A 25,851-nucleotide genomic window follows, 5' to 3' on the forward strand; every position below is an offset into this window, starting at 1 on the left:
TTTTTTCTGGGACGCACTGTAGATAAATGAATACATAAATAAATAAATAAATAAATTTGTTATCCAATTTTGATCAAATTTTCATCACTTTGATCTGCGAATTTTATATATATGGAGATATGAATATCTCCAACCTGGGCCATCCATTTAAGAGGGGGCTTTTCTGCTTGTAAATGTTCAATCACATGGAAGACAACTTTCTGCAATAGACTGATGAAAAAGATGGGAAGCATGTACACAACCACAAACAGAATTATAAAAATGGTTGGGTGATTTGGGTTCAGTAGCGGACCGTGACCCGGAGGAGACAATTGATTGGAGGGGGAACTGTATTGTTTGTGAACAATGCTGTGCCCCTCCAATGCTTTGTCTCCTCCGGGTCACGCTCCGCCACTGTATGAAGTCAATAACTTATTTTTAGTCTGTTTAAAGCTTTTCTATATGTTTGATAACGTGAATTACGTTGTATCTTTAGGCACCATCTCTGTCTCAACTTTACAGGCCCACAACTAGTTTTACGAGTAAGTGTAGATCCGGGGAACAGGAGGGGGGGGGGGGGGGGGCTAATGAAATTACTGGGGGATCATATCGATTTGCCCCAAATGAGCTTGACAACTGAACAAAAATGGTGAAATGCAATACAAACTTTTTTAATGCATATCGAAGATATTGTAAAGCACTAAAAAACAATTAAAATTTGCAAAAAAACTATTCAAGGTCAATTTTTTCCCAGAAAATTGTTGATTTGAATCAATAAAGGAAAATCTGACTAGTATAACGCTGAAAGTTTCATCAGAATCGGTTGTAAAATAAGAAAGAAAAATGACATTTTGAAGTTTCGCATATTTTCACAAAACAGTTATTTGCACAACTCGTTGAGATGCAAATGAGAGAATCGATGATATCCCTTATTCACTATTTCTTTGTTTTTTGTTTAAATTATACAATATTTAATTTTTTACAGATTTGACAATTAGGACCAACTTGAATCAACCATTATCTTAAAATAATGGCAATTCCACATGCTCAGGCAGGAATAATATTTTGTTCACTGACAATGAGGAGAAAATTAGAATTTTTCATATTTCATATATAAAATACAAAAGAAATAGTGAGTGGATGACGTCATCAGTCTGCTCATTTGCATACCGACCAGGATGTGCATGTAAGTGTTTTGTGAAATTAAGCGAAACTTTGAAATGTCGTAACTTTCTTATTTTACATCCGAATTTAAAGAAATTTGCAGTGTTATGCTTCTTGGATTTTTCTCCTTTCATTCAAATCAACTGTTTATTGGGGTAGACTCGTCCTTTAACCATTCAAAATTTACAACAGAACGCGCCGAAAATTTTGCAATTTACTTTTGCCCCAATATGAACGTGGATCGACACTTTTAGAACGGGACACGATTATGTTAGGCATACTGGATATCATACAGTATACGGTATATGGTGAACATTGATGTGATTTGAATAGAACTCGGTCACAAAAACGATCAGGGCTTGGTTATTGGCAAATACCATCAACAATCGTAACTTGATTGTACCGCACATTAATTTTTTTTAAATTAAAGATCACGTTCTGAAAACATTCGCATAATATTGATCAAACTCCCATACAACGTTCGAACAATCTACAATCCATCGAATGATGTTTTTTATATATACATGTAGTTCACATCTCTGATGTTGCTTGCTACATTAGACCTTACACAGTTGTTGTTATTGACTCAGGTTTTGATGGTCTGTGTGTGACATCGAGATAAGATGGCAAGAACTCATTTTCCTTTGACGTTTCATCCACGGGAATTTTGGTGTACGCCGTTCCATTGATGGGTTGAATTGTCTAAAGAGCGTGATAAAAAAAAAAAATATGTAGTAATGCGTGCTATTTTTTTCTCATTCTCAAATGTTGGAATGGTGCTCATCTACTACAGATTTTATTATTTCAATTCCCACATTAAATATCCATGAATATATATATATATATATATATATATATATATATATATATATATATATATATATATATATATATATATATATATATATTCATGGATATTTTGATTGATACCACACATTGTATATACTCCTGAAGAAGACGGAGGTCCGTCGAAAATTCGAGGAAATAAAAACTATATTGGCTTTGAAAGCATTACCATTTATCTTCAGCATATTTTGTTACTATATATATATATATATATATATATATATATACATATATATAGTGTGTGACAGAAATGGATGAAGAGAACAAAGGTAGGCGTAGCTTAAATCAAGGTTCCCCAGAGCTATCTACCCTTTGAAAAATTGGTGATGCCGAAAAATTGTCTCTGCCGCGAATCGAACCAGGGCTCCCAGCTTCGAACGCCGGTGCCTTAACCACTAGACATCATTATTGGCCATCATCTACTCTTCACACACACTGCTCATGCGCAAATTGAAGTGTGAAATAGCACTTTGGTTTACACATAGGCGTATACTCTGCAAGTAATTATATCTGTATTTTCAATTTCTAGTAGGCATTTCGATAAAAGCCATGTCAAACACAAAAACATAAATGGCACTGACCTTGGTATCTGGATATTTGTCATCGGTAACGTCATAATTACTTGTGATATTGAACTTTCTCTGCCATTTCGCAGGGAGACAACAACAAAAAGCATCTCCGACGTTGATAAGTAATTTTCGATCTATCGTCTCTGGATCATTAAAACCTAAATTATATGAAAACATAATTCATTATGATGATCGTATTGCAATTTACGGCTCTTTCACACGTGAACGGGTCCGTGATTCTAATCAGGTTTTCGTTTGGTTTCACACGTGCTAAATTTCGTCATTTAGCCTTATTTTTCACTGGAATCATCATTCAAATTACGATTTTTTTTAAAATGTGAAAAGGCGGTTAGTGCCCTCAAGACTGACCCTTAAACCGAGTATGATGAATCCACAACCCATCACCAGTTGTTAAAAACCGGAACGGGTTGTGGCTCTAACAAACGCGGTTTTGGAGTAATTCTTACCCGGGATAATTTACCGCCCTTTCACACGGTAAAAAAAAATAGTTATTTGAATGATGATTCCAGTAAAAAATAAGGCTAATGACGAATTTTTAGCACGTGTAACCCAAACTAGAATCACGAACGCTAATCACAATCACGAATTCAAATTCTACTCTGGAGGTGAATTTCAATTAAGTTTCACTCAAATTACGGTACGAATTTTACGTATGAAAGGCTTGGCCTCCAAAACGTCTTTAAGGGCGGAGCTAACGTGTTTTTTTTTTTCAAGCACTTCCGTAGATACTAAACATGCACTCATCGTATCAATGCTTTGAGATATTCTTTATGATAAGCGCTATATAAATGATGTTAATTATTATTATTATTGATTAGTCACAAGTCACCAAGGACACATTCCGCCTTTGCTCGGGAATTCGAATTTAATCCCAGTTATCGAGTGAACGTGTGAAAGGTCCGATGACTCTAAAGACGAATTGCAATCATCAATACAATGATGATTCAAGATTCAAGTGTGAAAAGGCCCTTAATCTGTTTAGATGTTAATCATCAGCAATTGTTTAATGGAAGACATTTTATCACTAATATTTTCTGCATTCATTTACAGCCAAGTTATCATTACTATCAATTCATCACCTCTGAAAGTGTATTGGATCATTAAAAAGAGAAAAGTTGAATTGTTCATTGCAGCTTTTAAATGTGTGATATTAATTTCTGGGTAAACAATGTTCCAATAATTTTCCAACAATGTTCCAAACAGATATCCAATTACCAGTGGATATCTTGGGTGTCCATGAAGTTTCACAATGCACCCTCAACACGTATTTTCATTGATACGAAGACAAACCCTTAAGAAGTCACTTTAAAATTCAATAACCTCGTTATTTTGTCGTCAGTGTGTGATGGAATTTTCAGCATTGTGCTCGGTGAATTTTACTTTATTTATTTAGATATAATTCTTTTCAGACCGGAATGCCCCTTTAAGGGCAGGATTCCGTACCTAATGCTTTCAACTATAGTTGAAAGCATTAGGTACGGACCGGGGGTACGGATAGGTACGGAATCCTGCCCTTAAAGGGGCATTCCGGTCTGAAAAGAATTATATCTAAATAAATAAAGTAAAATTCACCGAGCACAATGCTGAAAATTCCATCACACTCTGACGACAAAATAACGAGGTTATTGAATTTTAAAGTTTACAGTATTTGTGAAAACATTTATATGCACATCGCCGTGAATATCCATTAGGTGGGCTGATGTTACATCCCTAATTTCATTTTTCTTATGTTTTTGCATGAAATCATAACGATTTTATATATATGTTTATATGTTCCCCGTATGATAAAATAAGTTACAGTGATGATTATCTTATGCATTAAATCAGTTTTAACAAATTTTTTAGTTCTTGAGACAAAATTTGAATTAACATATAAATTTATAGTAAAATACCAAAAAACAAGCGGAGATGTGACATAATTTGAATAGACATACAAATTTATAGTAAAATACACAAAAGAAAAAACCAAGCGGAGATGTGAGATCATCTATTTTCCCATTGAGATGTTTAGAACTGTTTCACCAAAATAATGCAAATATTTCAAATGTCATAACTTTGTTATTCCTCGCCTGATTTTTTCAAGATTCAGTGTTTTGTTTGTTTTATTTCTCTGGCTGTTTAAATCATATTATTTTCAGTCTGGACTGTGGTACAAAATAAAATCTTTGACTAGAATTGGATACGAGACGTGGTACCCTTAACAAGTTTTCCCATATACCATTTCAGTCGTCAATGAGTATTACGACGTTAATGTGCCGTATCTTGAAAAAAAAATCCTTACGCGTCTGTTCACTTTTTTTACACGCGTGATATCCACTTCCCAGTGGCGTACCGTGAGTCACGGCATTGGGGGGGGGGGGGCACCAGCAAAAATTTCGGGTCACTTAGGGAGCGCGCGAAGCGCGCTCAGTTGTCAGGTATACTGACCTAATAGAGATATTTTAAGGACATGCAGTGCCATCAAACGGATATGTATCTCACTGATTAAATAATGCGAGCGCGAAGCGCGAAAATTGACATTATAAGCGAATTGTTTTGTAATCATGATACTTAACTGTCTCGCTAAACAAACAATGCGAGCGCGAAGCGCGAGCTAAAATTTTTGTATATACTGACCCTAAACAAGGAAATTTTAAGGATTATATTTTAGAATCCATTAAGAGTATAAATATCTCACCATATTCATCTAATGCTATTGCCATCCTTTGCTGATTTTGTTAGAATTACATCTAAACACAGTCATGAAGCACCTTTTGTAGTCATGTAATCATGATTGTCATACGCATCTTACTAATCAAATACTGCAAGCGCAAAAGCGCGAGCTGAAAATTTAGGAAATATAGACCTGAAGAGGGGCATTCTAAGGGTTGTTTGTAGGAATTCTCTAAGACCCTACGTATTGACTAACCAAATGATGCGAGCGCGAGCTGAAATTTTTGTATAATTGATCACAAACATGGATATTTTAAGGACTATAGCTACGAATCCATTAAGTCAGAGTATACATATCTCACCATAGTCATCTAATGCGAGTGCCAAGCGCTTGCTGATTTTGTTAGAATTACATCTAAACACATGGAGCACTTTTTGAAGTCATTGTAATCATGATTATTATACGCATCTCACTAATGAAATACTGCAAGCGCGAGCTGAAAATCTAGGAAATTCAGACATGAAGAGGGGCATTCCAAGGCTTGTTTGTAGGAATTCACTAAGACCCCACGTATTTCACTAACCAAATGATGCGAGCGCGAGCTAAAATTTTTTGATATTCAGATCAGAAAAATTGACATTTTAAGGACTGATTTTAGGAGTTCATGAAGAGCAGAAATCTCACCAATCCACTAATGCGAACGTTAGCACGGACAGGAAATGTTTTATATTAAGACCTTAAAATAGGGCAATAACTTTCAGTAGTCATGAAAAAGAAGAATATATCACTACTTAAAACAATAATAACTCTAATTGTGAGGAAATATATTATTTTGTTGTATACTGATTTGAAAATGAGAGGCTTTAGTACAGCAGGTCTATATATCTCGTTAAAAAGTCTATGCGAGCACCAGGAACAATGAAGACACAATTAAGCAAATAATGTTTCATAAATTTGTGAAAAAATGCTTCTTATGTTATATAACATAATATGATATAACACTATGATAAACAACAATTTCTTCTTTCCCCCACGACGTTTCTCTTCCTTTTTCCCTCTTTTTCTCCTTTTCCCCGTTTTTTTTTTTTTTTTTTTTTTTTGGCCAGCCGATTGGGGGCACGTGCCCTCCCATGCCCCCCGTAGTTACGCCACTGCCACTTCCCATTGCATTTTACGCGTCTGCTTGCCCTTTTTTGCACGCATGATATCTTCTTCTCATTGCATTTTTACGCGTCTGTTTGCTCTTTTTCCTCCTTTTTTTACACGCATGATATCCACTTCTCATTGAAAGTGGCCATTCTGGGAAAATTTCATTTTTCGGATGCCATTTTTGCATTCATTCAATTTCTATCGCAAATCAAAGTGGGTCTATTTTCATACAGAAACTTTCTGCTTTTATATATTTCAAATTACATTTCACGTTTTCCTATATAAAAATCCACATTCGGATCATTACTTTTCCGCCTTTTGACTAAGGTGGTATGGGGAATGTACATGAAAATTCTTTAAAACCCATGTCAAAAATGTTTGAATTAATGAAATTTGTTCATAACCATGCACAAATACCTCATATTGAATATGAATTAAAATAAATATGGAGAAATGACTGACCTGTCACGGCACTGACAATGAAAGCTACAGCTATTGTGATGAGAAATCCAAGAGAACCGTACAGGTGATAAGACAACGAGTAGAAATTTTCTAACGCTGTTCTATATAACGGAAAAGACAATTCAAAATTCTGAAATTATTATCTTTAAAGAAAGGGGTGCAGTTCTAAGATTTGTCAGGAAGCTTCAACGTATATTTTTATTCCAAAACTTTGGCAAAGTAAGTATCTAATAAACCCTCTGAATATAGAAAATATTTTGATTAAAGTCTGGCTTATCTTTGGAAAAGTTTAATCAACTGTGAAATATATTGGACTGTCATTCGGAAATCAAAATATGACGTAGTGGTCATTATATTGGTTTCTTGTAATTGTTCTGATTTGACCGACAACAGAGGTGCATCCTGCATGGAGCCGGTTCATCACAGAAGATGATGTCAAGCGCTTATCACTTGCTTTATCACGGCATGGACCTAGTCCGACCTACACTATCCAAGTAGGTCCATGGTCTCTGTAATATAGACTTCATTACTGTACATGAAAAAAAAGAAAAAGATCGAACCCTTTTTACATGTTAATTGTAAATTTTACCAGCATATCTAGATCGCGTGTCACAAATCATGCTTTTTATGATTTTTTTTCTTAAAAAAAAATCCACCCTACAATGAATAAAAATAATGCTATTCATTAGTTCTAAAATTTAATTAAACTAGCTTAAAAAATTAAAAACAGTAAACAGTCGCAAACTTTGTCCTGCTTATACGGGTGACTAATACAAAGAGATGTATTGCTTTATTTCAAAATCAAATCAGTCAACAATGAATATTCATACGTCATCACGAAAGAGTGTGCCAAAGAATCATTTTGAAATGTTTTCATGTAATATCACGTATTACACCTTTTTGTTGGCTTTAGTGTTATTTATTTATTTTGTTTATTTATTTTATACTGCAGGGTAGGCCTGTTCAGTTCTTAAAACTGCTTTACAAAGGCGCCCTGCAGTTTAAAATACAGACAGACAATACCAAAAAGAGTATACAAATAGACAAAGTATTGAATAGAAGGCCGAAAGCGAGAAGAGAATGGCCTTTGAATGTAATGATAAAGAGCAGAACTTCTTGAATACGGGTGTTTTATTCGAATTAATAACTGGGATCTGCTCTCATCTTGCATTGACTGGCGAATTTTAATTCTACTTCAACTGAAATCATCTTAAATTCCTATTTATATTTAGTGTTTCCCCTTATTATTTGTATAAAATAAACTTGAAATGAAAAATGATTGTCAAAAATTGATCAATTATAATATTGGCCATTGAAACTGTATCACCTCATGTCGTTTTTATGCAGATTTGAGGTGTTAGCTAAAATTCATTCAAAGTATTTTATACGTTTGTGGGTTAGTTTGAGCTATTTTGTACCTTTCATCATCAGTCTGTGTCTCGTTGGTCGATGATTCCGTGATCGATGTCCATGTCTCGACCTCGGTGACCATGGTGGTATAATATGTTAAGTTAGTGGAGTTCTGCTCAACAGTACAGCCTTCTACAGAGAGCGGTAGAACGTCTGATCTGATATTATCTGCATACATCTTTCCAACTTTCAGCCATGTCATTATACCAATGCTCACTATAGTACCAACCAAAACACCCTTTCATGAGAAAGCAAAATAGTTATGAATAAAATGTATCGTTCACTTGTTCGGCATTCGTAAAAGTAATTTCTGCTACGTGACAGCGGTAATGATAGCTGGCATATAGCGTTTGTTACCATAGAATACAGAGCACAACTTATTATTAAACCTGCTTCAGTATTTCTTAGCAATTCATTATATTGTAAAAAGACCACATAAGCATAAAAGCATGTATAAAAAAAATCGTTAAAATACGAAGAGATATAACGATCAGTGGCGTACAGTGGGTCACAGCATGGGGGGGGGTACCAGCAAAAATTTCGAGTCATTTAGGAAGCACGCGAAGCGTGCTGAGTTGACAGGTATACTGACCTAATAATGGTTAATTTTAATGACATGCTGTGCCATTAAACGGATATGCATCTCACTTATTAAATAATGCGAGCGCGAAGCGCGAGCTGAAAACTTTTGATATTCAGACCTAAAAAGGGACATTACAATCACTTTTTTTGTAATCATGATATGTACCTTTCTCGACAAACAAACAATGCGAGCGCGAAGCGCGAGCTGAAATTTTTGTATAATATATTAACCCCAAACAGGGACATTTCAAGGACTATATCTTTGGAATCCATTAAGAGTATAAATATCTCGGCATAGTCATCTGATGCTTGTGCCATCCTTTGCTGATTTTGTTAGAATTACATCTAAACACATGAAGCACTTAAATATTGCGAGCGCGAAGCGCGAGCTGAAAATTTAGGAAATTCAGAACTGAAGATAGGCATTCTACGACTTGTTTGTATGAATTCACTAAGACCGTACGTATTTCTCTAACCAAATTATGCGAGCGCGAAGCGCGAGCTGAAAATTTTCTATATTCAGATCAGAAAAATTAACATTGACCGATTTAAGGAATTTATGAAGAGCAGACATCTCATCAATCAACTATTGCGAACGTTAGCACGGACAGGAAATGTTTTAGACCTTAAAATAGGGCAATCACTTTAAGTAGTAATTTAAAAGAAGCAAATGTCACTACATAACAATAACTCGAATTGTGAGGAAATATATTTGATGTATATTGATTTGAAAGCGGGAGGTATCTCGTTAAACAGTCAATGCGAGCACCGGGAACAATGAAGACATATGCCATTAGCAAATAATATTTCATAAAGTTATGAAAAAATGTTTCTTTGTAATATAACATCATAATGAACAATAATTTATTCTTTCCCCACTATGCTTCTCTTCCTTTCTCCCACTTTTTCTCCTTTTCCCCGTTTTTTTCGCCAGCCAATGGGGGGGGGGGCACGTGTCCCCATGCCCCCCGTAGTTACGCCACTGATAACGATGTTCTGAAGGAAAGAATCAAGTGAAATTTAAAAAATGATTGCGATTTCAAATATGCACTTCCATGCAGGTATAAGCAAAAGTCTGGAATAAATAATTAACCATCAATGACAATCCTTTTTGAAACAAAATTTGAAATATATTGGTTTAATAAAATATTGAAATCGTGCCATTTCACGACATAGTTCTGGTCTAGATAAATAACAATATTAAACAATTCATATAAAACAATTACAACAAATATCTGTCAAAAATAATTTAATATGTGAAATATTTTTTTAGTTTAGATAGATGCTCAAATGTCTTCTCTTTTAACTGACACAAAAGAAATTAATGATGCTTGAGTAAATGCTGCCAATTTTATAGGAAATAGCGATGTGAGCAGCAGTCTAACCGCCCTTTCACACGCTATCATATTCGTGATTTGAATGATGATTCCAGTGAAAAATCATTCTAACGACGAATTTTTAGCACGTGTGAAACCAAACTAGAATCACGAACGCGAATCACAGTCACGAATTCAGATTCTACTCTGGAGGTGAATATTAAATGACAAGTCCACCCCCCAAAAACTTGATTTGATTAAAACGAGAAAAATTTAACAAGCATAACACTGAAAATTTCATCAAAATCGGGTGTAAAATAAGAAAGTTATGGCATTTTTAAGTTTCGCTTCATTTCACAAAACAATTATATGCACATCTCAGTCAGTATGCAAATGAGGAACTGATGACATCACTCACTAACTATTTCTTTTTTATTTTATTAAATGAAATATTTTTATTTTCTCGTCATTGTTATGTGAAATGAAGTTTCATTCCTCCCAGAACACGTGGAATTCCATAATTTAAACATTTTGTGCTTCAGGCAAGGAGGTCCTAATCGTCAAATTCCTAAAAATTGAAATATTGTATAATTCAAACAATAAAAAACAAAAGAAATAGTGAGTGAGTGACATCATCGACTCTCTCATTTGGATGTAACTGGCTCGTTCATTTAAATATTTTGTTAAAAATAAGTGAAACTTTGAAATTTCATAACTTTCTTATTTTACATCCGAATTTGATGAAATTTTCAGCAATGTGTTTGTCTGATTCTTCTATATTAATTCAAATCAACATTTTTCTGAGGTTGACTTGACCTTTAAGTATCACTCAAATTACGGCTTGACCTCCAAAACATCTTTTGGGGGGCGTCGAAGCTCACGTGACCTTCCAAGCACTTCCGTAGATAATACAATTGTCATCTACTCATTGTATTACTTTATTTGCGATGTGCAGTGCTTTGATTGACATGTCACCAATGACACAATACCGCCTTCGCTCAGATATTCGAATTCAAAGCACATATTTCGAGTGAACGTGTAAATGGTACGATGATTCTAAAGACGATTTACAATGATGATTCAAGATTATCGTGAGAAAAGGCCATAAAATCCATTACTCACTTTTAAAATTATTTGCACTTTGCATTCATTTATGATCATGTTGGAATAATGTGGTTTTTAAAAATATTTTACTTAGGTAAGGATAGTTGATCATGTTAATGTATAATTTCCCTCAGGATCTTGCTGAGCAAACATGATGATGATACTAGGCCTACTACTACTATACTACTACTACTACTACTACTACTACTACTACTACTACTATTGCTACTGCTGCTACTAATCAGGGGCGGATCCAGCCTCCGCCAATAGGGGGAGGGGCGAAAAAATTTTCCACCCATATTATCCCCAAATGTCCACTCAAAGCTGATTTTTGTTTGTTTCTTTGAAGGGGTCGTCCCAGTGGCGTAATGAGCCCACAGTTTGAAGGGGCTCGATATGGCGTATTGCGTAAAATTAATAAGAATATGCGAGCAAGCGAGACCAAAATTTTGATATATTTATTACAAAAATTCAAGTTCATGATCGCGTTCGACATAATATTTCAAAAATAGTATTATATTTCACCCTAATACCTTTCCCTTTTCTCTTCTTTTTCTTGGTCGTGATTTAATTTATTTTTTTATTATTTATTCCATTTTTTATTTATTTATTTTTTTTTTTTTGGGGGGAGGGGGGGGGGGGGCAACACGAATATGTCTTAACAGTCATTTCTTAGTTTTATTCTTATAAACAACAAAACTGTGTAATAATTTCATAAGTACTATTTTAATAGTATGAGCGCGAGCTACACAATTTTGAAATTTCATGTATTTTGTCCTGAAAATTGAATATTCTGGGCAATGTTTTGTGAACCTGAGCAAGATGCGTATGTCAATAAATAATTATTGCGAGCAGAAATATTTTATAATGCGTTCTGGCCTTGTCAAGAAGGGACCTGTTAAGGACGTTTTGCAGTTAGCCATTAGGGCGATACACACTTCAATGATTAAATAATGCAAGCGCGAAGCGCAAGCTGAAAAAAATTTGACATTCCGACCTTAAAAATGACGTTCTATGCACTATTGTAATCATGAATGGTATAGGTATAACCTAACAATTGATGAGAGCGCAAAGCGCGAGAGAAAAAAAAAGAGATTTCAAGCCTAAAAACGGCACTCTAATTCATGTTTTGTAAATCATGAAAAAGGATGGGTATAATTTGGTATCTTCCTACATTAATAATGCGAGCGCAAAGAGCGAGCAGAAATTTTTTGATATTCTGATTTGAGCACATTTTGAATAAAGATCAAGCTGCGTATTCTCATAAACATTGGTGCGCGTGTTTAAGAGTTAGACAGATTCTAAATACATTTCATTTTTTCTCATAAAAACCAATAATGCGAGTGCGTAGCGCGAGCTGAAAATATTTGATATTCCAATATGTAAAGGGTCAATTTAAGCACTATCTAAAGCACAGTATAGGGAAACTGTAAGGTGGATAATGAGCACTCAATAAATGACGCGAGAGCGAAGCGCGAGGTGATATTTTATTATCATTTTGACCTAGGATCGGCACATTCTAGGCCTCGATCTAAGTACATTTTGTCATCAGGCCTTCATTTTCACAATCAGACACCTGAAAAGCGATAGTTTGAGAATCTTGTGGAATACACAAACACAATAGGTAGGCCTACTTTGCAAATCAAATAATGCGAGCGCACAACGCAAGCTGCAAAATGTTGATATTCACACCTTAAAACAGACATTTTAAAAAGCACATAAAAAAATGTTAAATAAACAAAATAACGAAAGCTTGATGTCCGAGTTTAATTATGTTTTGTATATTGACTCCAAAATTTGATATTTTAAGCTACATATCAGCCTATTGAGCAAGATATGTATCTCACCGAACAGGTAATGCGAGCGCGAAGCGCGAGCGAAAATTTAATATAGTGACATGAAATATAAAAAAAAATCCAAGTCTTCCCCTAACCTTATTTCATTCACTCGTCTTCCTCCTCTTATTTTCCTTATTTCTTTCCCATTTTTTCTTTTTTCTTTCTTTCTCCCTTTTTTCATTTTTTTTAGGGAGGCCCTCGCCCCCTGGATCCGCCTATGCTAATACTTCTACTACTACTACTATGACTACTACTACTACTACTACTACTACTACTACTATACTACTACTACTACTACTACTACTACTACTACTACTACTACTACTATACTATTACTACTTTTACTATACAACTACTACTACCACTACCACCACTACTACTATTACTATACTACTACTACTACCAATAATAATGATAATGATAATTATTATCATCATTATTATCATGAGAAATACTACATTTAATTAAAATGGATCTAACCAGGCTTCATAATATGATGTGTTTAAGTCTGAAAAAGGGGAAGAGAAAAATAAAGTAATATCTAGTTTTGTAGAAGATATTGTTAATTGGGTCGAGATCTGGAAATGAAGTTCATATCATCTTAAATCCTTAAATCCTAAATGAAAAGTTCAAATATTGTGTGGAATTCAAACATATATCATTCATATTCATAGCACAAATAGCGAATGGCAAAATGTTGATGAGGGAATATTTCTATGAAAGAGAGACACATAAAGACAAGGAGGCGGGGCGAAATTATTTTTCCCACCGAAGTTCCGGACACCAATGTTCATGACATTCGTCTTCGTAAATTTGTTTTGGATCTATCGAAAAAGAACGCATGCGCTTGGACATAATTAGGCCTCAGGCCTAGATAATATCTCGATCCAATCAACGCGTATGCGTACTCTTATTCCGAAGACGCAAGTCATGAATATTCATATTGGCGTCCGGGACTACGGGTATACAAGAAATCGATCCGGAGAGACAATATAACACATTTATTTTTCTTAATGAAGAAAATACTAACTTACTTTATAATTAATTCTCGGGCAGCAAAATCCAAGGGTGAATGTTGCGACGACAGCCCCGTATGTAAGACCATAGATAGACAAGCCCATCTGAATTTCAATAATATATCATTCAAATAAGCATCTGAGGGTGTTTGATCCACTTAGTTCCATGTAAGGAGTCAGTGGCAAAATGAGGCAAAGGTTTTAGGGGCAGATATGGTGTATTGGGCAAAATTTATACAAAAAAAGTTGCGAGCGAGCACAATTTTCGACATTTATATTACAAAAATCAAAATCAAATTTTGTGATAGATTTTGACATAATAATCAGCAAAATAAATATATTTCACCCTGCTCTCTTTCCTTTAATTTCTCTTTTTTCTTGGTGGTGAAAAATGGGGGGGGGGGTGGCAAGCGCACCAAGCCCCTATGTGTATGCCATTGCCAGGAGTGATGAATCCGCCCCTTTCTTCAATTATTAAATTCTTCTCGCTGGTAGTGTGAGTTGGGGGCTTACTAGCGGGGTTAAATTGGCAAATATTCATGTCATCTTATCGACAGGCTACTTAAATGTCAGTCATGTATTGAGGATGTGGAGAGAATGTGGTCGCTTTATGGATTAATGGATTTTAACGAGGTGATAATGCCATAGAGATAAAAGATAAATTTGTGTATCTCGAAATCTCGATAATTACAGCGACGTCCTGACCGGGTCTTTTCTTTAAAAATCTATATAGAATCAGAAGGTCACTTGTAAAGGAAAATAATAGGGTTAAGACAGTGCCACTGGAACACAAAAGCTGTCTATTGATTGAAGTGATTGTGACTAGTGGGTAGGGTTATTGGAAAGTTCGGCAATTGTCTTGTTGGTCATTTCACCTTTGTGACCGATTTGAAACCCCCGAGTTACGGTTCTATGAACATGCAACTTTCTTAAAATACAATGGCCGTATTCTGAACTCGGGATTTTAGATTGAACCCTGGTTGAAAGTTGTGGTTCGACTATGAAGAGCCAATAGGGGCACAAATCCCTAACAGCCAGTCAACATTAAATTTATCAACTCAAATGACACCCAAATTGTTCATAATTGTCTGGGAATTGATATAAGAAGCTCTCCATCCTTGGCTCTCTTCAAATAAAAATTAAAAACATATCTTTTTAGTTAAGAAAATATGCTGTGTAGACATAAGTAAAAAGAGCCCTGAACAAGCGCAGCTGAATATATCCATATAAAAGCTGCGCTATATAAATTAATACTTATTATTATTATTAACTTAAGTAATTTTCTTCATTATGAAAGCAAAAGGAAACAAAAAAGTAAACATAAGAAATATACAATACAAACATAACTTTTGAATTTTTGGCTCCCCTTAATTTTAGCACAGAGTTAGACCGAGGCCTAATAACGTATCTCTGGTTAAACCTGACTTCAGAATACTGGCCAATCTTTCTTCTCTCAGATATTCAGTGAAACTCGAAAATGGAAATAAAAAAAAATGGATACCAACCATGAGCACTTGATCCCCCATCACCATGGCAAGAAAGGCCACTCCAATCGCGACTAAGCCGAAGAAAAAAGCTGTGACGACAATATCATAATGGAATCGATTAAGTAACAAACACTATAAGAGCACTCGCATTGTCATTGTAAATTTTACCCATAAATGATTGATTTTTAATCGCATCCATCAAACAACATTATAACACATATTTCATTTGATCTGAAAATCGAAAATAAATCGTCTTCAGATTTGCCTGAACTCGCGAAAGTTTCGTCGAAATAAAGATAATTGGGTAAAGGAATATAATTTTGTTTTATCAAGTAAGAACATTTTGTTGCATCATAATGTAAATACTACATCATGTACATTATTTTGAAAACCTCGCTGATACTGCAGCCAAGCCACCTAAAGCTTCGATCGAACTGAATTTGGTTTCGTCTGCTCATTACACAACTTACATAATAATTTCGTAATAATGGTGTAGGTTCTTCCATTTAGATTTGGCCATATAGCCTTGAATATATCCTCTCCAGCTACCGCTGCCAAAGCGTTCAATCCGGATGACAATGTACTACAATAAACAGGTTGAAACCAAACAATAGATGATTATTGGTTTCAGGGGAAACAATTAAATAAGTTTGTTCTGGGGTTATATAATAGAGAGAGGGGGTGACCCACGAATTGTAAAGGCCAAAGTCTGCTGATGACTTGAAGACGATGCAATGACAGGATAAGAAGAGAGAGGGAGAGAGAGAGAGAGGGGGGGGGGGGAGGGGAGAAAGAATAAGGGGAGGGATATGGGAGGGGAGACTGGGGTCGAATATATATCATTTAGAATTCTGACAAAAGTAACGAAATTTTATTAAAATGTAACAAATACAAGATTATGTAACAGATTGTAACAAAACATGTGCGACAAACGAAACGATTTAGAAAGACTTAAGTAACCAATTATGCAAAAGATTTAACAAATTGCATGCATATTAAGGCCTTGTCACACCGCCTAAGCGTTGTTGGAGCGGTCGTGGAGCGGAAGGGAAAGAGAGCCGAATTTCGCTCACAAAATTGGGAGAAAAAAAATCGAAAACAAAAAACAAAACACAATCGAAATCGAAAATGGTGAACGGTAGCGAGCGGTGATGATTTTTCTCTCCGCTCCACGACCGCTCCAACAACGCTCGTGTGACCAGGCCTTTAGTGTAACACGCGCTGCGATTTTTAAAATGTCAAAATGTTACATTTCAATAAACTATGCAATACGTATTCACATGCAGCAAATTAATTGTGATCTACTTTATGTTACCTAAGGGAGGCACTAAGAACTGAAGACAAGAATATTCCAGGGATTCCTGGCATCTTAGCGAATACCTCCATCACCATGTATGGCATGATCTGAAGTTTTAAGATAAAACACATTGAAAAAACTATAAATTATATACAGACACTAACAAAGGACTGTAAACATGGTGAATACAGGAGTTAAGGTACACGTGAAAATATTTGTAAATCGTCTAAAAACAGGGACAGTGTTGTAGGGAGTAGGGGAACAACATTTGAAAATAGAGGATGAAAAGAAGGAATTGAAATAGGAGGCTTGGGGCGTTCACCCCCCCAAAAAAGAAGAAAATCACGACCGAGAAAAAAATAGAAGAGGAAAGAAAAGAGAGAAGGGTGAAATAATGAGATTATTTGTTTAACATATGTCAAATCTATCAAAAATCTGGATTTTTGTATATATAAACAGGTCAAAACTTTTGCTCGCTCGCAACTTATTATATATTATGCACGATACGTCATATCTTGTCCCCCTCAATTTTTTTTGGGCTAATTACGCAACTGATTTAATTAGGAGGTAAGTACATCTTGTGATTGATCCGATCAATCTCAACTATGAAAAGCCAGCAACATCAAAATCTAAAATACATGTTTGATCAAAATATTTTCTAGAAATAACGTAAATTTACATATTCACTATTTTCTTGACAATTTAGTATCCTTCTTTTGGTTTACGAAGGACATTGAGCAAATTTCCTAAAGAAACAAAAATTGTGAAATTTCCATTATAATTTGAGTTTGATCTGATCAATCACAACTCTTTGTGAGATGGTGCCCAGAAATTAAGTGACATCATCATGGAATCTGTGGTTACATCATGGAATCTGTGGTTACATCATGGTGTAAGATGCAAGTTATGAAAGCATTCTCACCTGATCCGGGCTGAAGACCTTGCCCTGGGTGTGAGGGTCACAGTTAAAGTAATAGGCGTACATAACCACACCAGACAAAGACATGAGGATGAGAACCGTCCATTGTGACAGCACAGCCAGTGATATAGCCCTTAGGATATAAAGAAATGGAATTAAAAGAAAGGGAGAGAGAGAAGGGGGTGGGGGAGGGGGGAGATGGCTTATGAAACCTTTTGACTCTACTTGACATGAATGTGAAAAGCGAGAGCCAGAAATAATAAAAAAAATAATATATAATTAATAATAATAACCAGAACTGCAATCGTATCAGAACGATGTACATGCATTCACGTCTGTGATTAAATAGATGGCAAGAAACACAACAGAAGGAGAAAGAGAGAGAGAGAGAGAAAAAAAAAAACTCTTGATGATGATTTATAATACTCATTTGCATGACAATCCATGGGTGAATAAGGTTTCCGCGTGTGAGCTTCTTCTTCTTCTTATATTGGTTTGAGTGGCGATTAGTCATATTTGACTATTGTCGCCATTTACTCTATTAATAAAAATCTCACTTCTCACATAATAAAATTATTACCAATAATTATTTATACATATGTGAAATATTTTTCATGTGCATCCTTCTAATATGAAAAAGGGATGATTATGGTACAGTTTGCCGTAACTCTAATCAAAATGGCATATAAACAAATCTTCGCCAAAAACAAACCGCTAGCTTCAGCTCAGTTCCAACTAGTTGCGCTTGCCCTGTCCTTTCAAGATGCAATCATACCGGTCAGCACGGTACATTGTGCCGATTTTTCGGACGTAAATGCCTAGGTCACCCATGCATAGACGAGGGGGCGCTAGTGTACCTGTGCTTACAGATGGGTTAAACATTAAAATAATTTATTTCTTCTTTTTTAAACAACAACAACAAGGCGAAAACACTTGTGGGCTTTGTTAGTTATATGTGCAGAACATATTGTATATATTATATCATACATTATTATATATATATATATATATATTTTTTTCTTTTCACATTAGACTTGTACAATCATATCCTTTCATATTTCTTAATAAACAATACAATATAAAAAATAGTACATCACTCCTTACTAAAACGTTTCGTTCTTGAAACGAAACGTAAAAGTGCTTTCTGTATCCCTGGATCATCTTTTTTTAAATACTCCATTATTTGTCCAGGCTGTGATTCATTCAAATCTACAAGGAGCATTGATCTTTCAATTATATATTTTGGACAATGTAAAAGATGTCTGACAGTTTCTACCTCACGACATGTATCACAAAACCCTGTTTGATGGATCCCTAATCTATGTAGATCTTGGTTAAGACCAGCGACTCCAAAACGAAGACGATGGAGTACAGTTTCCTGTCTCCCTAGATTGCATTTATATGAGGGTAAATCTGTATATAAATCTGTTGCTGATTAAGTGTGCATTGTAAGGTATTGCCACTTGATCAAATCGGATTATCTCAAATTTTTCTGCTATAACCTATGTTGTATTTGGTATCAATGGACAAGATATAGCAATGCGGTGACATTGCTATCACCTTTATTGTGTGCACAAGCAACAGACCGGAAGTAAATGGAATATAAACCAATAAAATACACATAAAGGGTTATGGTGATAATTTTAATCTGACGTCAGCTCTTTGTCAGTTCCTGTCAAAAAGTGTAATTGATCGGTTGTGGTATACATCAATCCTGATCATGATCTGCCAAGTTTAAAAGTTTTCGCATCAAATAATTATGAAGAAATATCTGCGAATATCTTCATGATAATTAAAAAAGATTATTTTCTTAAGAGCCATTGATATCATTGCTCTTATTCTTCCTCGGGATCCAATGCACCTTTAGTCTGTTAGTTCAGAGATAATAAACATAGACACCATGCTTGCTATGTACAAAAAACAAGATTAAGAAAATGATTGTTCTGGGGGAGGGTTGAATAATATTGATTTCCAAACGGTATTTTTAAAAAAATTCTTTCAAATTAAGGCATAATCTGGAAAGTTTGTGAGTAAAAGCTATTTGGATAAACTTTGCATCTCTCTGTCACGTTTCAGCAAGCGCATAAGCAACGATCATCTTCGATTCATGATTTTATTTTCACTAATCTTTTACCATTTTGCCTTTCTGATGGATCCAAGACTGAGGCATCTCTGTACAATGGCCTGGTTCATACCGTAGGTCGCAAAGGTGATTATTGTGGCTCCGATGTTGACTGACCAAAACGAGTTTCTTATCGTCAAATCTGGCCTCATGCTGAAAAATTCAAAATGCGTAACTGAATAAAAAAATATATAAACAAACAATTGCATAATGTCACAATTAACATCAGCATCTGCATCTCACATACGCCTTTATGTTCATATCGTGGCAGCGTTTGGTTACTTGGAAATAAACTTTGATAATAACTGCAACGCATTACCTCTTTGCCTCTTTTATCAAACACACACACACTCACACCCTCACACACACATACACACACACATTTAATATATATATATATATTGTAAAGAAATGAATGAAGAGAACAAAGGTAGGCGTAGCATAAATCAAGGTTCCCAGAGCTATCAACCCTTTTGGAAAAATAATTGGTGATGCCGAAAAAATGTCTCTGCTGGGAATCGAACCAAGGCCCCCAGCTTTGAACGCCGGTGCCTTAACCACTAGACCACAGAGACGGGAGTGGCTAGGGCGACCCTGATCCGATTGACTGTCAGATAGACAGATTTTCGACACTATACCAATTATAATTTCCTTTGTCGGATGAAGGTGGGTTTTGAACAATGACAAGCCGCCAGCTGTTGTGCATGTATAATGTGTATAATGTATAACTTCACACACACACACACACACACACATGTATATATATATATATATATATATATATATATATATATATGTATATATATATATATATATATATAATGTATGCATATGGCTCTTATTCTTGTAAATGCTCCTTTATATATAAAGAGGATATGTTGTTGTTGTTGAATATGATGGCGCTCTTCAATCTCTCCAGATTATACGCGCCAGTCGCTTTCGTAAGTAGGACGTCGTCGGCAAAGGCAATCCATTCGACGTCTAACCATTGGTGACGATTATATGACGTATTAATATAGATTAGTCACCCGTCCACCTATTATATTAGTAGGTCCTACCAAATTAAACTTCTTCGAGGAATAAACATTTTAATACAAATAGAGAAATGAAATATCGCGCGTGCTAAATCATTGTTCGTGAAAAAGGGCACAACAGCTAACCAATCGGCTACTAGCATGACTAGTTAGATAATTTCTTAAAAGGAGGATAAAAACTTGATATTTTATGAGGATAAAAACTTGATATTCTGTTGAGGGCGCTATTGTCCTTATATTTCGATGCCTTTTTTCATTTGCTTTTTCAATCCTATTCTTAAGAATTGATTTTCCAATCAAGTCAGATCTCAATACTAACAGATGTCAAACATGGTTTAATAAATTTCGCAAATAAAAAATGTCGACGTTAAGACTATCAATAAAGTAAGTACATAAATCAAGAAAATTATTAATAGTCCTGAAACACTGGTAAATGATCCCCAATGATCAATCTTCTAAATTTTGTTAGATGTGTTCCCTGATTATGTTTTAGATGTTTTCTCTGATTATTTTAACCCTAACCCTTGTTTATTCTGAATATGTCTGAATCTTATGAGAACCAGGGTGGAGAAATAAGATTTTTTTTTGTTTTAAGAGATCAATTGAATAATCTTGCATCTTGAAGAAAGTCACGCTCTCTCCTCTCTATTAACTTACCCCTTTCCATTCCTTCCTCAGCCAGATGCCCTTTTAAGATTAAGATGATTGATGAAGGTGATCAAATACAACCCATATCTGAAGAAACTATACTCACTCAAAGAAAACTATTCTACCGCCATCTTCAGCTCTTTTCCAAACTTCATCGAATCCACCAACTTTGGCTGTCCCCGCGATGATGATGGCTATGACCCCTGCAACCATCACAAAGGTCTGGAACGTATCGGTCCACAGAACTGCTTTCATTCCTCCCTGGATGTAAAACAATGAACATAATCTTTTGATATACGTATTTTATTTTTTAATAAGGTTTGTAGTAGATTAAGCGAATTTGCAATAAAAAAAGTATGCATTTGTAAACGCATCTATCTATCTATCTATGTATGTATGTATGTGTGTATGTATGTATGTATGTATGTATGTATCTATCTATCTATACACGATATGTAGATAAAGGAAAGGGGTTAGGGGGACAGAAAGAGGGAGAGAGAGAGAGGGAAAGAAAGAGAAATGGTGGGGGAGTAGTCACGTTCACTTACTATCGTTGTATAAAAGATGCACACGAATCCCGTTGAGATGATGCTTACAGATAGACTCATTCCGGTTGCTATACGTATTGGGGTTGAAATGATTAAAAAGACATTAATGACCCATTTCTATATTCAAATTTCTAAGTATATCCACCTCCTCCTATCTCTCCCTAATTTTCCGCTCCCCATCATCCCATCTCCCCAATCGTTCTCAACTAGATCTAAATATTAAGTTGAACCTCATAGAGCAATCAATTGCAAAACGTTTCAATTTGGCCTCCATCTGAACCGTGCGTTTAAAAACAAACACTTAATTGCACGTATGTCATGTCTGTATGCTGATTACTTAATGATCAACTGAGATTTGTACTTTGTTGTAAAGTTTGAATATTCTATTTACATTTTGCTCGAAAAAATGACGGGTAAACCTCACATGCGGTCAGTTACTTAGAAAGCTTTCTGCATTTTCATACCCAGTCTAATTAAAAGTAAACTTACAAGAAACAATAACATATATCTCGATAGACGTATGTTTGAGATATTTTGTACGGTCACCACCCAGGTGAAGTACACTGGGTACCAGTAAAGGTATTGATAGTATTACAATTGCTGTTATGATTATTATCCTTGATATCAATAAATATAATCAAATAATGTAATTACTAATGTTGTGATGTATACTTTCAGAATAAAGTTACAAATGTTTGGTCTACCATTCATTGTGTGTAAATAGAAACGAAATTAATATCACCATTAGAATCAACCATATACTACTGCGTCTACAACTACTACTACTACTACTACTACTACTACTACTACTACTACTACTACTACTACTACTACTACTACTACTACTACTACTACTACTACTACTACTACTACTACTACTAACTACTACTACTACTACTACTACTACTACTACTTCTTCTTCTACTACTACTACTTCTTCTTCTTCTACTACTACTACTACTACTGCTACTACTACTACTACTACTACTACTACTACTACTACTACTACTACTACTACTACTCATACTACTACTACTACTACTACTACTACTACTACTACTACTACTACTACTACTACTACTACTACTACTACTACTACTACTATACTACTACTTCTTCTTCGAATACTACTACTACTACTACTACTACTACTATATAGCACTTCTACTACTACCAGTTCTACTTTTACCTCTCCCACTATTACTCCTCCTCCTACTATAACATTTAGTTTTGCTTGCCTTACCTGCGTTTAATGCAAGAGCTGGTGTGTAGATTACGATTCCCATGTAAAAAAACTGAAAGATAACATTAAGTAAAATCATAACGATTAGTTGTTGTGCACTTCACCCGAAGGCCGGGTACCGCAAAACTTATTAATTGATCCTACAATTTTGCTTGAGCAGAATTGTGATAATTTCAGAAAAAAGGTACAAATGTTTTGTCTATCATTCATTGTGTGTAAATGTATAAATAGAACGAGACTTCGTGTTTGTTAAAAAAGGATGGTCCAGGCTGGAGATATTTTCATCTCAATAAATAGAGTAAAATTCACAAAGCAAATGCTGAAAATTTGATCAAAATCGGATAACAAATATTGAATTTGAAAAATTTGCATTATTCCGGTGAAACAATTCTAGGCATGTCTTTATGAGTATTCATTAGGTCGACTGATGATGTCATATCCCCACTTGTTCTTATCTATTTTATTACATGTATATGAAATTAGGTTTATTAAAAAATTTCTACCAAGAACTAAAATAATTGGATTGACAACTGATTAGATACATTAGTTATTTATTGCCGCAACTTGTTTCATCATAATGGAGACACATCATTTATACAAGTATGAAAAAATGAATTATGTTTCATGCAGCTTAAAGAAAAAAGGAAAGTGCGGATGTGTCATCATCAGCCCACCCAATGAATATTCATGACGATGTGCATCTAACTGTTTTTACAAAATATTGATAAACTTTAAAATTCAATAACTTCGCTATTTGTCATCCAATTTTGATAAATTTTTCAACATTTTGCTTTGTGAATTTTACTTTATTTATTTAGATATAATTACTTTCAGCCCGGACCATCCCTTCAAACAATAGAAACGAAATTAATATCACCATCAGAATAGGTTACATCTAACAACAAAATGAAAATAATATACTTTAGAATTTGTAAAACGAGGAAAGAAAGAAAAAATTGGCAAATGGTTTGGAAATGTAAAACCACAAATAACAAATCTTGTTGATCTGTATCATGTTGATAATAAGTTTATCTTTTACATATTAGTATATACATCTGTATAAAAATGACATAAGTACTTTACAACCCCAAGAATTTTATGACTACATAATCTGAAAGTATACAAGAATTGTGTAGATGATATGGAATAAAATTGTTTATTACAATTATACATTAAAATAAATTTTGGTCACGGGTCATATTTCAAGTAAAGAATGTATAGTTTACAGAGGATATATTTTTTATAGCTTCCTGACTCAGCAAACATGTTAGACAAATATTCAGATCAAAGAGCACATTTTAAAGAAAAATGACATTACCGTGAACGGGTTAAAATATCCTTTATCAGTGTTTATGGAAATGTGTTCACGAAAAAATGATCAATGAATAAAAATGGTAAATAATATACTCTTTTATATGATTTGAATTTTAGATGATATACCCAATCATTTACAATATTTTACATAGATTTACGACAAACTTTAAGTAGGGGGTGGTATCAGAAAGAAAAATGGATAGAAAGAATAAACAGTACATACCATTTGAAAGAAGAAAATACAAATGTTTATCACACGAATGCATTTGTTGAAACGAAGCTCCAAGTACTGCCATTAAGAAAAAAATAGTAAAATCTCTCATGGATTAAAAATTCTTCTTCTAATTATATTGATCACAGCACTCTCATTCTTCCTTAACAAGTTTTGTTATGTTACAAAAAAAAATCTTCACATAGTTTTATTTATTCGATGATTAGCAATTATTGTTGTTAAAACTATCAATTTGAATAATTCTAAATAAGTAATTCTCTGTAAACACAATGATTCATTGGTTTGTTAGTCGCTCAAGATCTTCATTCTTGTTTAAAGTAAAAAAAAAACTTTAACGACATTGGACATGTTGGAGTACTAAGATGATTTAGTTTTGTATATTATACATTTTTTCATTTGCGAAGGACTAAAAAAATTCATTAACCATACCTCATATATACTGGTTAGTTTCAATTCAAAGAACATTGGTACAAACATCTGGGCGGCAACCAATGCTCCTATTGCATAACCAACGGTGTTCCAAATGAACATGGTATTGAACATATAAATCTCGGCAGGTAAACCCAGGACAGAGATGGCCGATATATAGCTAACCATCATTGAAAGAGCAACAGGTATGATGCTCATCTCACGATTACCCAGTAAGTACTCGTCGGCTGTTCGCTGCCGTCCCCCGGAACATGCCGAATAAATCCCGATGGCAGCCGAAACCACCAACATAATCGCGAAGAGGACGTAGTCCCAGGCGCCCAGCCCTACGACGTTGTCGCTCATCTTTGATAATCGTCGATTTCGCGATGGAAATATATATACTAGTATATATATATAAAATCGAAAGAGCACCGATTCGTTCGTGTGGTGAAACGTAGTACAACCTGTGATTTAAACAATAATTGGT

At 34.7% G+C, this 25,851-nt stretch overlaps 1 protein-coding gene across 1 annotated transcript; it reads right to left on the minus strand.

Annotated features, from left to right (window-relative positions):
• Positions 1-1,216: 1,216 nt before the first annotated feature.
• On the minus strand, positions 1,217-25,851 carry LOC121418840 (sodium-coupled monocarboxylate transporter 1-like). Its single transcript, XM_041613019.1, has 15 exons — positions 25,383-25,851; positions 24,945-25,010; positions 23,408-23,459; positions 22,165-22,232; positions 21,723-21,877; positions 19,947-20,087; positions 17,816-17,945; positions 16,912-17,000; positions 16,067-16,179; positions 15,615-15,685; positions 14,128-14,214; positions 8,262-8,491; positions 6,844-6,944; positions 2,571-2,716; positions 1,217-1,845 (listed from the first exon to the last, which is right to left on the minus strand). Exons 1-15 carry the CDS (start codon positions 25,725-25,727, stop codon positions 1,708-1,710), a joined length of 1,932 nt encoding a protein of 643 aa, XP_041468953.1. The 5' UTR covers positions 25,728-25,851; the 3' UTR covers positions 1,217-1,707.

Source organism: Lytechinus variegatus, chromosome 7 (assembly GCF_018143015.1).
Source record: "Lytechinus variegatus isolate NC3 chromosome 7, Lvar_3.0, whole genome shotgun sequence".
Taxonomy (NCBI): domain Eukaryota; kingdom Metazoa; phylum Echinodermata; class Echinoidea; order Temnopleuroida; family Toxopneustidae; genus Lytechinus; species Lytechinus variegatus.